Here is a 16,064-nt window from a genome sequence, read left to right on the forward strand (position 1 = left end):
TCAATGAAACTACTTCAAAGAAAAGAAAAAAAAGAAAAATCTGTGCGTGTGTACACACACAGTACAATGGGATCTAATGTGTGATTCATACAATCATGCCTCCGTGATTCTGGGGTCTCGTGTTAGATCCTACTGTGTTTTACTGCCAGTGCAGGGGCAGTCTGGGATCAAGGCTTGCAAAGGTGGCAGAGTTCTCTCCTCTGTGAGCCCTGCAGCTGATACAGCTCAGGGCAGGGGCAGTGCTGGGAACACCCATCATTGAGAGCCTGGTAAGCTGCAGGGCTGGCAGTGAGTGGTGCACCCCTGTGGTTGGGAGCCCCTCAGTTGAGGTTCCCAGCCACAGGGGAGCACCTGACCACACCTTCAATTTATGGTGTGATTAAGACAACCTACAATGTTATTCCACAAAAAATGTGTAATAACTGTAGCTTATTGCTTGGTTTATCAAAGCCATTTACTGGTTGAACATGTAGCTGGGTCACACCTTAAGGTGCAATTAATCAGTTAAATGTAACACACGTATGGGGCTGTGTGCATGTGTGCAAACTCTAAAACACAACCCAAAATACCCTCATCCCACATAAAATACACCAAAAAGCACCATTAACCCTCCCCAAATAACTCCAGGACACCCTTAAAACCCCCTGAACTGACTCTAAAACACCCCAGAAAACCCTAAACTACTTTTAAACACACCCTGGAAACCCCAAAGCTGTAAACCCAAAATGCCCTGAAAAGCCCCAAAATAACTGAAAAAGGCCCTTTAAAACCCCCCAAATAACCAAGTACCCTGGAAAAACACAAAACCACCAAAAACATCTAACAACTCCCAAATACCATAAAAATGCTATACTCTAAAATACCCTTAAAAGCCCAAGACTCCAAAATGCCCTTTAAAAAAACTTCATATAATCCTGAGAAAACCCAAACAAGCAAAAACTTAAAAAACGCCAAAAGTACCCTGAAAAACCCTCAAATGCTCATTAAATACACAAAACCCCCAAATACCCTGAAAAACCTAAGACCCCACTAAAAAAAAAGGGTTTTTAACCCTCCCCCAGCTCTAAAAACGTCTTCAGATTAACCCAAACTGCTTCTTTTTCAGGGTTCCCAAGCTTGTGAGGCACCTCGTGCAGAGATAAACTGAAGTAAACTGGTGGTCATCATGCCCCACCCACCCCAGCATTGCCCAGTAGCCATCTTGGATCCCCTTTCCTCTCAGGAATAACCATGTTGGAATGCCTTTCACATCCCTTGCAGCCATCTTGGAGCCTGAAACCCTCAGCAGCAGCCTCCTTGGAGCCCCTTCTTCCTCAGTAGTGGCCATCTTGGAACCTGTTCTTCCTCAGCAGCTGCCATCTTGGAGTGCTTCTCCCCCCACTGGCAGCCATCTTGGAGCCCCCTCCCCCTTAGCAGTGGCCATCTTGGTTACACCAACACACCACTTTGCCAAGTGCCCCCGAAACAGACCAGGCGGTGGGGGAAGGGCGCAGGCGCCTTTTGCAAACGTCTATTTATTCGTTAACTCCCAGTAACAGTTCTGAACTACGTCCCCTACCCAGCCTGTGCCCCAGGGGTGTGGGAGGGGCTCTGTGAAGGAGATAAGGGGGGTGGGAGCAGCACCCCCTGGGCCCCCAGGAACAACAGTGTCCCCTCCCCCGGAGACGGGGGGCAGAGCCAAGACACAACACGACTAAACGGTGATGGAGGGGGGGTTAAGGCGCCTGGAGGACATGACATCACCATGTTGGCGGGGACAGGGCAGAGAGCAGGGCCGCACAAGGCCCCACCCCCTCACAAAACGAGAACACAATGCAGTGGGGCCCCAGGGAGGAGGTGGGGCCAGGGGGCTCAGCCCCACCCTAGCGAATTGTATAACGAACATAAGGGACTTCAATGTCGCAGTCGTTCTCGTCGTTGCAGCAGAGCTCGAAGACGAGGGCCTTGACATGGCGGCCCACCCGCTTCTTAGACACCTTGGCCACGATCTCCGTCATTCTGCAGAGAGGGTGGGGCCAGGTCAGTGCCCAGCCAGGAACCCCTGGCTCTGGCCCTCAGGGACACCCTACACCTGTTCCCACCCCCTAGGGGAAACTCCACTTGACCCCACCCACCTCTGCCTGACCCTCCCCACCAAAGACCCTCATCTGGCCCTGCCCACCCGGCAACCCCCACCCCAACTTCACCTGACCCCACCCTTATGGGGACCTTCACTCCCTGGGGAAACCCACCTGGCCCTGGCCCCCACCTGGGTCCCGCACCCCGGGGACCCCCAGTTCAAGACATGCCAGATCCCTAGAGCCACAGGGGTGTCCCTGCCTGACAGGGGTGTCCCTGCCTGACTAGCCCTGGGGAATCACAATTGGGAAAGGGGGACACTCCCCAGCCCCCAAGGAGTGCCCCTCCTCCACATCAGTCCCTCCCCCAAGGGAAATGGGGCCCCCCCCCCCCCCCCCCTTGGCAGCTGGCATGAAGAAGGAGTAGAGCATGGAGACACCCTGCGACAGCATCGTAATCTCCAGCCTGTGCTTTGTCTGGGGGCGGCAAACGGAAGGGGTAGAGAGGGTCAGCCATGGCCAGGGTGACCCCTAGACCTGGTTTCAACCCCCGCCATCCTGGACAGGCTGAAACTCCACTTATACCCAAGCCTCTACCCACTGTCCCAAGCCCCACTGCCTTCCCAGACCTGGGGAGAGGGCCCAGGCATCCAGGCTCCCTCCCAGATCTCCCCTGCTCTCATACCCTAGCCCATAACTCCCTTCCCAGAAAATCTAGACATCCAGGCTCCCAGCCCCCTCCATCTCCTGACCCCCACTCCCCTCCCAGAGAACCCAGGTGTCTGGGCTCCCAGCCCCCTGGCATTGCAACCCACATCCCACACCCCCCTGCTCCCTGGGCCACGGCACACCTTGAAGTAGTTGAGAAACTGCCGCAGAGTCATCTCCTCGCCATTAGGTTGCACCCCCTGCACCTCAAACCGGTCCCACAGTGTCCACTCCACATCATAGTACTGGGAAAGGAAGCAGCAGGGGGAGGGGAGGTCAGGGGACAGCTAAGACCCCCACACAGCCCAGCTGTGACCCACTCACCTGCTTAATCAGAATCCCCATAACCAAGCCAGGACACCCATCTTGGTCTGACACACCCAGCACCTGACCCAGAGCCCCGCAACCCAGACAGACCCCTATGGCCTAGTCAAGATCTCCCACCTCTACTAGATCTCCTCCCCCCGCCAAACCTGGCTGGGGACCCCCACACATTAGCCGAGACCCGCTTGTACCTGGCTGAGATACCCTCTCAATGGCTGGGCCATGACCCCCCAACAGATGAACCCCTTCACCAGTGGCCTGGCCAGGACCCTGTGACCCAGCTGTGACTCTCAACCCAGCCAGACCCCACCACAGCCCAGCTGGGACCCCTCCCACACAGCCAGACCATGGCTTCGCTGAAATCCCCAGGCTTAACCAGAACCCTGCCTCCATCCCTGGCTGTGACGCCCACCCAAGAGCCCAGATAAAAATCCCTGACCCAGACAGGGCTCCCCCACCCCAAATCCAGTTTGCCCCCCTCCTGCCACAGTCCAGTCAGCCCCTCCCTTCCCCAACCTAGTCAGCACCCCCCCTTCCCCAGGCCTCTGGTCCTCCAACCTGCCAACATGGTATTTCCAGGTAATGCTGTACCTGGACAGGCCACCACCAGCCTGGAAGAATGGGGGGAGGGGGGGGGGAAGAGAGAGAGAAGGAAAGAGAGTGGGGCTGGCTGGGCTGTGGAGTCATGGGGGCTTGGAAGGAGGCAGGCCCCTGACTGTGGGCAAGTGATAGCAGGGGATGAAGTGGGGAAGCTGTGCTGAGATGCAGCCAGCTCTGGGGTAGAACAGCTGGAGAACAGCTGAGTATAATGCCGCCTGGGGAGGGCCGAGATGCAGCCAGCTCTGGGGACAACACATTGAAGAGAGAGCCAAGATGCAGCCATTTCTATGGTGGAATAGCCAGGAAATGGCTGAGTACAACACTGCCTAGGGAGGGCCAATATACAGACAGTTTTTGGGGTGGAGCAGCTGGGGACAGCTAAGTATACCATGTGGCAAAGAGGACTGATATGCACCCAGCTCTGGTATAGTTAATAGCTGGGGAATAAATGAGTGCAACACATCCAAAAAGGGCTGAAATGCACCCAGCTCTGGGGTGGAACAGCTAAATATAATGCATCACAGAGGTGAGATGTGCCCAGCTCTGGTGTATAACAACCCAACTAAGGAACAGCCAAGTATAACACGTCCCAGAGAGGGCTGGGATGCACCTAGTTCAGGGCTGGAACAACAGAGTATAATACATCCCAGAGAGGGCCCAAAATGCACCCAAGCTCTGGGGGAGACACCCACCTTGTTGCGGGGGCAGGCAACGGGCTCAGAGAAGCCAACGAAGGGCAGGGCCAGGTTAAGGAAGCCATTTTTGTATGAGGCCAGAAGCCGGTGCCCCTGTACCACCTTGTACAGCTCCAGGCATGCCAGTCCCACCACAGCTGCTGTTGTTGTGGCAATAGCTGGAATGATCTTCCCTGCAATCAGCTTGCTCTGGGGCAGGGGAAGTGAGAAGGGAAGGGGGTCAGTGCTTGGAAACCGCGCTCTACCTCCCACCCTGATACTACCCCCTCCACTGGCTCCAACCTCACCTTGTGCCGGTCGGCCGGGGGGATGTCGTAGTTCTCGGCCCGCAAGTTGGAGGCAGCCACGATGAAATCCATGTGGAAGTTGGTGTCATTGTCCTGAGAGAAGGGAGGGGGTCAGAGAGGGGCAGCCAGAATGCGGTCAGCTCTGGGACAGAGCAGCAGAGAACAGTTAAGTGTAATGTTGAACTAGGAGGGCTGAGATGTGGTCGGCTCTGGGAGAATATAATGCTACAGGAGGGCTGAAATGTCCTCTAGGGAGCAGGGGCATACAACTCCTGAGGAGAGGCTGAGGGAACTGGGATTATTTAGTCTCAGTCAGAGAAGACTGAGGGGGGATTTAATAGTAGCCTTCAACTACCTGAAAGGGGGGGGGTGGGGTGGGGTCCAAAGATGATGGAGCTAGACTGGTCTCAGTGATGGCAGATGACACAACAAGGAGCAGTGGTTTCAAGTTTCAGCAAGGGAAATTTAGGTTAGATACCAGGAAAAACTCTTACCAGGAGGGTAGTAAAATAGTGGAACAGTAAAATAATGGAAGTGGAACTCCCCAGAAAGGTTGTGGAATCTTCATCCTTGAAGGTACTTAAGGCCCGACTAGACAAAGCCTCAGCTGGGATGAGATAATTGGGGATGGTCCTGCTTTGACAGCAGGGGTTTGGACTAGATGACCTCCTGAGGTCCGTTCCAGCCCTCATTTTTTACGATTCTATGCAGCTAGCTCTGGGGTGAGGTACCCGAGTAACAACTGAATGTAGTGCTCAACTCAAGGAAGCTGAGATGCAGCCAGCTCTCGTGTGTAACAGCTAAGTATAACGCTGGAAAGGGAGGGCTGAAATGTGGCTAGCTTTGGGTTGGAACACCCAGGGGACCAGCTGAGTATAAGGCTGCACAGGGAGGACTGAGATCTGGCCAGCTCTGGGGTGGAACAACTGGGGAACAGCTGACTATAACACTGGATGGGGAGGGCTGAGATGCACCCAGCTCTGAGGTGAGGCAGCTAGGAAACAGCTGAGTATAACACTGACCCAGGATGGCCAAGATGCAGCCAATTCTAGAGTGAGGTGGCTATGGAATGGCTAAGCATAATGTTGCCTAGGGAGGGCTGAGGCACAGCCAGCTCTGGGGTGGAGCAGCTAGGGATGGCCCAAATATAATGCCCCAAGAGAAGGATGCAGCTCACACCAAGATGCAACCAGATCTGGGGTGGGGCAGAGGGAACACCTAAGTAAAATGCCATGTAGGGAGGCTGCAGCTGGCATAGGGATGTAACCAGTTCTGGGGTGGGGCAGAGGCTAGGTCTGAAGTGGAGTGGAACAACTGAGTACAACACTACACAGTGGTGGGAGGTATCCTCAGACACAGGAAAGCAGCCAGCTCTCAGATGGAATGGCTGGGGGACAGCTGAGTATAGCGTTGCCCTGAGAGGGCCGGGATGCAGTTTGCTAGCACAAGGGGACAGCCAAGTGGAATGGAGGGGGAGGTTAGTTGGTGGCTGGCTCTGGGGGCACTCACCTTCTCAAAGTCGATGGGGAACATGCGGAAGCCTTGCAGCTCCTCAGGGCTGGGCAGTGCTGCCTTCAGCTCCTCCAGCCGGCTGTCATCTGAAACCAGGGAAGAAGTAAGTGGGGCCTACCTGCTCTCCAACCCACTCTATACCCTTCCTCCTATCCTGCACCCTCTGGTACTGTCCCCAGACCCCTGATGTACCCCTCTGCTCCTGCCCCAGCTATCCCTACTCCTCCACTCCTGCCCAATCCCCAGATCCATGCTTTGGTCCCAGCCCCCGCCCCGTAACCCCACCTACACTCCTTCCTGCTCTTGCCTGTTGCCCCCTCCCCCCGCTCCATACCCTCCTGCCACAGCCCCCTATTGGGCAGTACCGAGGGCAGGGCTGGCACTCTGCAGCTCCTGGTCGGAGACGTGAATGCGGACACCGGCCTTGGGGGTGAAGTCGGGCACCTGCACCTGGCGCAATAGTGTGGCCACAGCCCCTGTGTCCTGTGACCCAGTCAGCCCATAGCTCTGCGCCAGCAGGTTGGCTGCTGCCACCACGTAGGACAGGTGCAGCAGCTGCACCAGGAGGGAAAGGCGGGGGGTGTCACTGGGGGAGGCAGATATCCCCATGGAGCACCAGCACTACCTCCACCCCCCCACAGACCCTCTAAGACCCAGAGCACCCCACACAGAACCAATAACCAACCCAGGACCCCTACAGACCCTCCCCCACCATAGCTTGCCTGGTATGTGCCACATCACTCCACACAGACCTCCCAGCACCCTTCATGGACCCCTACAGGCCCCTGGGTCCTCCCACAAGCCCCCAGCACCTGCCCCCACTGCCCAATATATCCCCAGCCCCCACAACCCCAAGATCCTCTCCTACTCATGGAACTCAGGGCAGTCCAATCACAGGCCCTCCCATCAACCCACACAGACCCCCAGGGACCTCTACAGACCCCCAACACTTCCCATGGAGCCCCAAGGACTGCTCCACAGATGCTCAGCACCCCATGGATCCCCCAGGACTCCCCAACAGTCTCCAGGGCAGCCCACACCCCCCAGGGACCTCCCGAGACTCCCCCCAAGCCCCCAGCACCCCTTGTAGAGTCCCTGAACCCCTACAGCCAACCCCACTGTCCAGAACCCAGGCCTTCAGCAGCCCAGGGCATTTCAACACCCCCCCACAATGAATCCCTCAGAACCTCTGCAGACCAGCCAGGATCCCCAGTGACCCCCCACCCCTTACATCTCCCCCCAGTACATGTGCCTACCCAGAATCCTCAGTGCCTCGCCAATACCCTCCCAATGCCCTTCCAGTATCCCCGGTGCACCCCAGTCCCACCCCCAGTATTCCCGGTGTCCCACTAGTACCATCAGTGCCCCCAAGTATCTCCAGGACACTCACATTGTCCACGTCAAAGGTGAGGGGGTGGGGACAACGCTTGGGTCCCGACCAGAACAGTGTCCCCGAGTTGGTCTTCTGCAATGTCCAGGGCGGGGAAGAGTTAAACCTGATGGTCCCACCCTCTCCCACCTGCTGTAGTACTTGCATGTGCCCAGGGGGAGTGGGGTTTGTATAACGGCTGGTAAATTCCGTGGTGGCACTGCCCATGCTTGGGGAGTGGCCCGTGTCCAGGAGCTAAAACTATGCAAATACAGAGCAGGTGAACTTCATTGTACTAGATGTTCTCATAAGCAGGGCTATACAGTGGGGAATGGGGCTAGGACCTAAAGGGCCAGGGCCAGGGCCAGGGCCAGGGCCAGGGCTCATCTGTTTGGGTAGGAAGTCCTGCAGCATCTATCATTGCAGTACTGGGTGTACCTGGGGGTGGGGCTAGGTCCTAAGGGGGCGGGGCAGGGCTCTCACCTGGTTGGGTGGGAAGTTGTGCAGCAGCTGGCGGATGCCATTGCGGTATTGCGCATGCCAGTGGTGGCAGGCCCAAGCCACACAGTCTGCCCAGGAGCGCGGGCGCTCGCTCACCAGGCTGCGGTGCACGGCCTCCAGCACCTCCAGTGGCTGCGTACCCGGCAGCCGCAGCGTCCGCTCCAGGAACTTGGGGTCTCTGTGGGGACCTGCCTGTTAGCCAGGACCTGCCCTCAGCCTGCAGCCACACCCCCTTACTGCTGGCCTGGCTGGACCCAAGCTCTTGACCCTGACCCTGGCCTGGCCTGGCCCACCCCCACCAAAGCCCCACCCCCATACGCAGCCAAGCCCTGCCCTCAACTGTACCCAAACCCTACCCCCATTCCCAGCTACACCTACCCTACCCCACCTGTAACCAAGCCCCAGAGACACCACTGCTTACCAGGAGCCAGGCTCCGTCCCCAAGCACTTCACCACAAGAGTGCACAATCCCTGCCCTCTGCCAAGCTGCCCTGTTGCCAAAACTGCCCCCACTCACGTGATATACTGGTTGACGTTCTCTGCCGGCTGCTTGAAGAGGCCTTCGAATTCATCACGCGCCCACTGCAGGGACACATGGCAGGGTCACTACAGGAGCCAGGAGTCCAGGCTCCCCCCCCCGCCCCCCCCCAGTCCTAGGCAGGCAAGGAACCCAAGCATCTGGGCTCTCATCCCCTACTCCTCAGCCAGAGAACCCAGTCAATCCAGATTACCAAACCTTCTTGCTCCCACCTACTAGACCCCACTCCCCTCCCTAGACTGAAGTAGAACCTCAGGCTCCCAGCCCCTCCCCACCAGAGAACCCAGGCATCCCCCAGGGCACCTGCAGTGTGTGCTCAATGGCATTGGGGAAGTTTTTGAGGGTGCAGATGGGGATGGACTTCTCAGGCGGGTCCTGGCTGGAGCTGTACGACTCTGTGAGAAAGGGGATCACCACCTGCACATTGCCCTTGGTACCCAGCGTGCCCGACTCCAGCAGGGGCTTCCGGTAGTACACACAGCGCCGGTCCATGTACATGCCTGCATGAGTGGGGAGAGAGAAAGTGGAGTATAATGCTGCACAGGATGTAGTTAGGTCTGCTGTGGGGTGGCTGTCTAATGCTGCAGAACATGTGGCTGGTTCTGGGGTGGGGCACGGCTAAGCGTAACACTCCACAGGATGCAGTTAACTTTGGGGTGGGGCAAGTTAACATGCCATATGGGATGCAACTAGTTCTGAGGTGAGGGAGCTAAATATGATTGATACTGGACAGAATGCAGCTAACTTTGGGGCACGACACAGCTTAGTGTAACACTGCACAGGATGCGACTAGTTCTAGGGCGAGGCATGACTGAGACTCCACAAGTTGCAGCTAGTTCAGGGGTGGGCACAAGTAAACATAACACTGCATGGGATGCGGCTGGTTCTGGAGTTACGTGCAGCTGAGTGCAACTATATGGGATACAGAGTATAGTGCTGCACAGGAGGCAGGAAGTTCTGAGGTGCAGCAGAGCTGAGTATAACACTATAGAGAATGCTGCTAATTTTACAGTGAGGCATGGTCAAGCATAACAGTGCAAGTGATATAGCCAGCTCTGGGGTGGAGCATCTCTGAACGTAACGTCGTACAAGATGAAACTAGGTCTGGGGCAGGATGGGGTGAGGGGGGGCAGTTGAATATAATGCTACCTGAGATTCAGCCACAGTTCTGGGGTGGGAGAGCGGAGTATTAACATTCTGCAGAACGCAGCTAATTCTGGGGTAGGTGCTAGAAAACAGTTAAGTATAACACTATATGGAATTCAGCCAGCTCTGAGGTGGGCGACTGAATGTAACAGACAGGCTGCAGCTAGTTCTGAGGTGGAATGGCCAAGTATAATACTGCACAGAATGCAGTTACTTCTGGGGTGGGGCACAGCTGACTATAACGCTGTATAGGATGCAACCAGCTCTGGGAAAGAGCACCTAGGAAATGGCCAGGTATAACAGCCAAGACATACCCAGCTCTGGGATGGGACAGCTGGGGAATGGCTGAGTATAACATATCAGAGAGGCTGGGATGCAGCCTGCTTGGGGTGGGAAGGAAGAGGGAGAAACGCAGGACACGCACGGGCATCAACATTGTCAAGGGCATTGGCAACCCCATCCAGTGCCTCAAAGAAGTCATCGTCGTAGACACGCTCTGTGTCAGGTCCCACGCGCTCCTGCTGGCTCGTGATGTGTAGCTGCGGGTTCATCTCTCGCACAGCTACTGCTGCCGTCTCCGACTTCATTTTCTGCAGGGGCCAGGACAGGCCAATTGAAATGGAAGAGTCTGGGCCCCCACCCCACTTCCTTCCCAGAGGACCAAGGAGTCCAGAATCCAAGCCCGCATACACCCCCCCCCCCCCCAAGAACAGAGTGCTTCAGGCTCTGGAAATGACATGAGAGAACCCAGGTGCCTTAATAGGTGCTCAAATTGCTCTGCCTGAAAGACTGGGGGCACCCACTAAGTGGGGGAAAGCCCACCCTTGATCCCTCCCCTCCCAGGCTCATCCCATTTCCTGTTTATAGGCCCTTTCCCCACCCCCCAGACTAACCCTGAGCTCCAGTCACTTCTTGCCCAATGCCCCACCCCCTCACTTCCTGCTCAGCTCCCAGGCTCTGCCCCAACTTCCTAGCCGACTCCCAGGCCCCACCCCCAACCCGGTGCCCAGTTCCCACTCCCAGCTCACCGAGACATCCCAGGGCCGGAAGAGGAACTGGCGGTTGAGGTTGGATTTCTCAATGGTGTCCATGTCGGTGACAGTGATGCCACCACCTGCACCACAGCCCAGCCCCAGCACTGCAAAGTTCTTGAGCAGCTCGCAGCCAATGGCCCCAGCCCCCACCTGCCACACATAGGGGAGGGAGGGGCCACCTCAGCGGGGCAGGGCCAAGGCAAGCCCTGCCCCTGCTTCCAGTCCTGTTCCCAGGGCTTCCTGTCAGGCTCCAAGGCCCTGCTCTTACTTGCTGTCTGCAACGAAGTCTCCCCATCTACTTTCTGCCTAGTTCCAGGCGTGGCCCCTACTGGTTCCAAGGACTCACCCACCCACTTCCTGTCCTGTTCCCAGGCCTCACCCCAAGACTTACTCCTCACTTTCTGTTCTACCCCAATCCCTACCCCCGTTTCCTATCCTATTCCAATTCCCCACCCCCATTTCCCCTGGTGCCAGGCCCCACATCACTTCCTGTTCTATTCCCAGTCCCAGGTGGACAAGTGTTATGTTCCACCTTGATTCTGCAGGCCACTGGAGACCTCAGCTGGCAGCTCCTCCATGAAGCCATTGCCAGGGGTGTGTATCGGGCTCACATCACAGATACCTGCCCCTTCTGTGAGCAAAGGGAGACCCTGGCACACATCTACCTGGAGTACACCAGGCTGCAGCCCCTTCACTGCCTCCTGCAGAACCTCCTGCTGAGGTCCTGGCTGTGCTTCTCCCCCCAGATTTTCATTTTTGCACTCCCCACCCACAGCCCCACCAGGGTCCTGGGACCTCCTGGTCAACCTGCTCCTGGCTAAGCTTGTTATCTATTTGACCAAGGCGGCGGCTCTGGCCGGGAGGACCCCAAGTGACTCCAGGACTGTTTTCCTGTTCTTTCTCCATTTATGTCTCTGGAAAGTTTTACTGGGCAGTGTCCACTGACTCCTTACACTCATTTGAGGACCAGTGGGTGCTGTCCAGTATGCTCTGCTTTGTTTCCCCACTCAGTACACTTATTACAAATCTATAACCCCCACTCCTTTCCCATTTTTCTTTTATTTATCCTAAAGAATCAATTGTTATGTTATCAGTGACTTCCTCTGTAATGAAGACCAGACGCTGCCTTCTACTTTGCCCCATGCACACTAGGGAAGGAGCTGCAGACATATTAGTGGGGCTGGGGCAAGAGACTCATTTCAGTGGGGGAGAGGGCAGGCTCGGCAGCTGTCACTCACCACAAAGTACTTTTGCCGGCCAAGTTTCTCCTGCAGGTCAGCCCCAAACACAGCAATCTGCCCATCGTAGCGGCAGTTCCTCTGGGGGAGGTAAACACCCATCAGCACCTGCCCTGCGGAGCTCCTCACTCCCAATCCGCAGCCCCGCAAATCCATCCATGATGCCCCTCACTCCTGACCCGAACTCACAGGGCGGCACTGCTCCTCGGTGAGCTGCTCCTCCTTGCCCTCCTCAGGCAGACACTCCAATGCATCAAAGTAGAGCCACTGTGTGATGGGCATAAACTTCCCCGAGCAGGCCTGGGGGAGGGGGAAGATTAGTAGGGAGCCCTAGTGTCCAGGCTCCAACCCCACCTTCTCTTGCCTCCCATAATTCACTGTCTGCCCAAATCCCCACACACCCAGCCCCACACTTTCAGCCCCCAGTCCCTACTCCCCTTCCAGAGAACTTAGTTGTCCAGACACTCTCCTTTCCAAGTGCTGGGCTGGGAATCCAGCATCCAGTTTTCTTCATGGCATTGGGATGGAACTCAGCTGTCCAAGTCTCCTGCCCTTCCCTTGCCAAGAGCTGGAGTTGATTCCATGCGTCCTGCTAACCTAACCCTCTCCCCTCCCTGCAATGAGGTAAAACCTAGGTATCTGGGCCCCCGCCCCCAGCCCAGGTTGAAACCCAGGCACCCAGGTCCAGTCCCCCATTTCTGCCCTCAGCTCAGGATGGAACCCAGGTGTTCAAGTGCCCCCTTTCCAGCCACAGTGGAATACAGGTGTTTGGGTCCTCCATGCCACCCAGGGTGAAACCCAGGCATCAGGGTGTTCCACCCCCCATGTAGAAGAGACCCAGGTGATGGTGGTACCTTCATGACCTCCTGGGCAGCCAGCCCCCCAATGAAGGCAGCCAGAGGGGCCAGGTGTCCAGCAGCCTGGCAGGCCAGCTCCTGGATCAGCCCCTCATCCAGCTCTGGGCGTGGCCCTGCCTGTGCCTCCAGCAGTTCCTGTGCTAGCCCCAACACCTCAGCCGCGTCCTCCTGCCAGCAGGGATTGGGAGGGTCCCAGAGGTCAGCCCTGCCCTTTGTGGCCCATGCTCTGCCCCCCACCAGCGCCCAACCTCCCCAGTCTTAAGGCTGAGGCCTCACACCCTTAGCCACAGGCCCCGCCAATGCCTTGCCATACAGCTAAGGCCCCACCCCCAGCTTCAAGCCCCATCTGACTGACCCCCATGACCACACCCACAGCCAAGTTCCCCATCTGTGGTGCTGCCCCTCTAAGCCCCACTCCTCCCTTGATATTCAACACCCAACCCCAAGCCCCACCCCTTTGCAAACAGCCCTGCCCCTATCCCAAGCCCCACCCCTGCCCCAAAGCTCCATCCCCTCTCCAATAACCCCATCCCACATTAAGCCCCGCCCCACTCCTGATAGAAATGCCTCTACCCTAAGTCCTGCCCCATTTTGTGGTAGCCAGAGCTCCTGCCCCAGGCCACATCTTTATCAGTACCTGCGGACTACCCTGGGCCACGCCCCTTCCCTGATAGCCCTGCCCACTCTCTAAGCTGCATTTCTTGCCTGACAACCATTTCCCCAAGCCCCACCTCTTCCCTAGTACCTTTGGGCCCCCACTCTCAAGCCCTGCCCCCAGCTGCACCTGCCCATACCACAAGCTCTCCCCTCATAACCCTGCCCCCAACGGTAAGCCCACTTTACCTGGCTGCGGGGACGGGGCAGGCGGGAGTGGCGCTGCTGGAAGCCATGCAATGCCTGGAAGCCAAGGTGCAGCTGGGCTGGGCGCTCCCATTTCCCGAAGTCAGTCACCACAAACTCGGGCGTTGCCAGTGACTCCCTCAGCCGCTTCTATGGGCGCAGCCAGAAGGGGGTGGGGTTAGGTTTCAGGGCCCCACCCACACCCTCAGGCACCTTTAGTCCTGCCCCAATGCCAGGGCCCCACCCACCTGTACCCAGGTACCTTTAACTTTACCCCCAAACACCTTCTGCCCCTGCCCCAGGGCTCCTTAACTGTGCCCTTGAGCCAGGTCCTCACCCCCAAGGGCCTCTCTAGCCCCACCCCCAGGGCAGAGGAAACTCCTAGGCCTGACCCCATTCTCTGGGGCAGTAATTCGCCCTCCGAGCAGAAAATCCCAACCCCTTGGAGCATTATCCTTCGCCCAAAAGGCAATCATTCTTCCCTCCCATCCCTTGGGCCAGTAATCTCATCCCCGACTCCCCTCAGGTCAGCAATCTCCCCTCCTGGGGCAGTTATGCCCCCTCTGGCCCAGCACTCACAAAACTGATCTTCTTGGGCATCTTGACCTGAGCAACAATGCCACCACGCACATAGTCCCCAAATCCGCTTGTGTCCCCGATACTGAAAGTGTAAGGGCCTGGGGGGGGGTGGGGGGGGGGGAATCAGGGCAGGGGCAAGCCACAGAGATCACCCCCCATCCCACACCAGGGCTGCCAATAACGGACACCCCCCCTCCCACAATGGAACCCAGGCCCCAATGCCCAGGGATTCCCCCACCAAGCCCCCCAGGATGCCCCTGGACATGAGATGTCACAAGCCGGAGGTGCCCCCAACCCAAAGCTGTACCCCTATACCCCACTTTCTTTCCCAGACCCTGCCCCTATACCCACCCTGCATCCCACTTCCTGCCTTAGGTCCCACATCTATATCCTACTTCCTACCCAGGCCTTAACTCTGCTCCCACTTTCTGTTTTAAGCCCCAGCCCTGCAACTTACTTCCTGTTCCAAGCTCCACCTCTGCATCCCACTTTCTGTCTCAAAACCCACTTCCACAACCCACTTTGTCCCAATCCCTGCCCCCATACCCCACCCATGTCCCACTTCCTGCCCTTGACCCTGCTCCCAGCTCACCAAGGACCTGGATCTCCATGGGGGGGCAGTGGTTGAGCTCCTCCATGCCCTCCACCTCAGTGAAGGTGACGAAGTCCCCACTCTCGAACCCGTGGCGAGCCTCGTCCAGGCATGTTACCTCCCCAGGGCAGCCCTGAGGGAATGGGGGGGAGGGTGATGCTAGCATCGAGACCCAGGAATCTGGGCCCCTGCCCACACTTTAAGAGGCTAGGGGGGAACCTAGGAATCTGGGCCCCCACCCCGAGAAATAGGAGAAAATCCAGGCATCTGGGCCCCGACCCCCACAGCCAGGACACAAACCAGGCATCTAGGTCCCCACCCCAAGAGATAAGGAGAAACTCCAACTGTCTGGGCCCCTAACCCCTCACCTTGAGAGCCAGGAGAGAACCCAGGCATCTGGGCTTCCAGCCTCCCTTGCTCTCACCTTCCAGCCCTCACGCCCATCCAAAAGAACACGGGAATCCAATCCAGGCTCCCACCCCCTGCCCCTAAGAACCCTGGCACTCAGTACCTTGGTCACCATAGAGACCATGGTGCTCAGAGGCTGCTCGCCATTGGTGTCTGTCACGATCATCTCATCCCCAAAGTCACAGAAAAGCTGCCTGTGGGGGAAAGGGGGGGGGGGGGGGGGGGGGCTCCCGCGGCGGGGGTTGGGGGGGGGGGCTGTACTCACCCAAAGAGTCCCCGGGTGTCGGCCACCACCAGCTTGATGCCCCGGGTATGACAGAAGTCACCCACCCACAGCTGCTCCTCCAGGGGGGAGTTCGTCAGGACCACTATCTGCCAAGAACCCAGGCATCCAGGAAATGTGAGAACCCATCACCGTTCCCAGCTGCCCACTGCCTTCCAGGAGTGGGAGAGAACCTAGGCATCCCAGTTCCAGGCATCCCACTTCCCGAGCTCCACTGATATAACTCCAAAGGCACCCTTTCCCAAGAACACTACAGAGAATGGCAGGGTCCCCAGCCGCCCTCACTCTAACTCTCCAGTCCCCACTGTTTTCCCACAGCTGAGAGAGAACCCAGGTGTCTAGGCTGCCAGTCACCCCTGGTCACCTGGGGTGAGAGAGGACCCAAGTGTCTGGATTCCCAGCCCCACCCCTCTCCCAGAAAGCAAAGGCTTCTAGCCCCCCAACCCTGCGAGAACACAGGTGTCTGAGCTCCCAGCCATCCCTGGTCTAACACCCC

At 57.5% G+C, this 16,064-nt stretch overlaps 1 protein-coding gene across 1 annotated transcript in view; it reads right to left on the minus strand.

The window, feature by feature from the left end:
- Positions 1-1,496: 1,496 nt before the first annotated feature.
- UBA1 (ubiquitin like modifier activating enzyme 1) overlaps positions 1,497-16,064 on the minus strand; it is a 21,066-nt gene continuing 6,498 nt past the window's right edge. Inside the window, exons 6-26 of the mRNA XM_014526035.2 lie at positions 15,551-15,657; positions 15,389-15,479; positions 14,878-15,010; positions 14,286-14,383; positions 13,710-13,856; positions 12,864-13,034; positions 12,199-12,309; positions 12,010-12,090; positions 10,766-10,921; positions 10,162-10,327; positions 8,895-9,091; positions 8,571-8,635; positions 8,036-8,231; positions 7,574-7,648; positions 6,549-6,738; positions 6,181-6,269; positions 4,672-4,764; positions 4,382-4,573; positions 2,909-3,010; positions 2,441-2,534; positions 1,497-2,053 (exon numbers count right to left, since the gene is read on the minus strand). Coding sequence (XP_014381521.1) covers positions 1,863-2,053; positions 2,441-2,534; positions 2,909-3,010; positions 4,382-4,573; positions 4,672-4,764; positions 6,181-6,269; positions 6,549-6,738; positions 7,574-7,648; positions 8,036-8,231; positions 8,571-8,635; positions 8,895-9,091; positions 10,162-10,327; positions 10,766-10,921; positions 12,010-12,090; positions 12,199-12,309; positions 12,864-13,034; positions 13,710-13,856; positions 14,286-14,383; positions 14,878-15,010; positions 15,389-15,479; positions 15,551-15,657 — 2,745 coding nt within the window. The 3' untranslated portion in view covers positions 1,497-1,862. The remainder of the gene's footprint in view (positions 2,054-2,440; positions 2,535-2,908; positions 3,011-4,381; positions 4,574-4,671; positions 4,765-6,180; positions 6,270-6,548; positions 6,739-7,573; positions 7,649-8,035; positions 8,232-8,570; positions 8,636-8,894; positions 9,092-10,161; positions 10,328-10,765; positions 10,922-12,009; positions 12,091-12,198; positions 12,310-12,863; positions 13,035-13,709; positions 13,857-14,285; positions 14,384-14,877; positions 15,011-15,388; positions 15,480-15,550; positions 15,658-16,064) is intronic.

The sequence above is a fragment of the Alligator sinensis genome, unplaced genomic scaffold (assembly GCF_000455745.1).
Source record: "Alligator sinensis unplaced genomic scaffold, ASM45574v1 scaffold778_1, whole genome shotgun sequence".
Classification (NCBI taxonomy): Eukaryota; Metazoa; Chordata; order Crocodylia; family Alligatoridae; genus Alligator; species Alligator sinensis.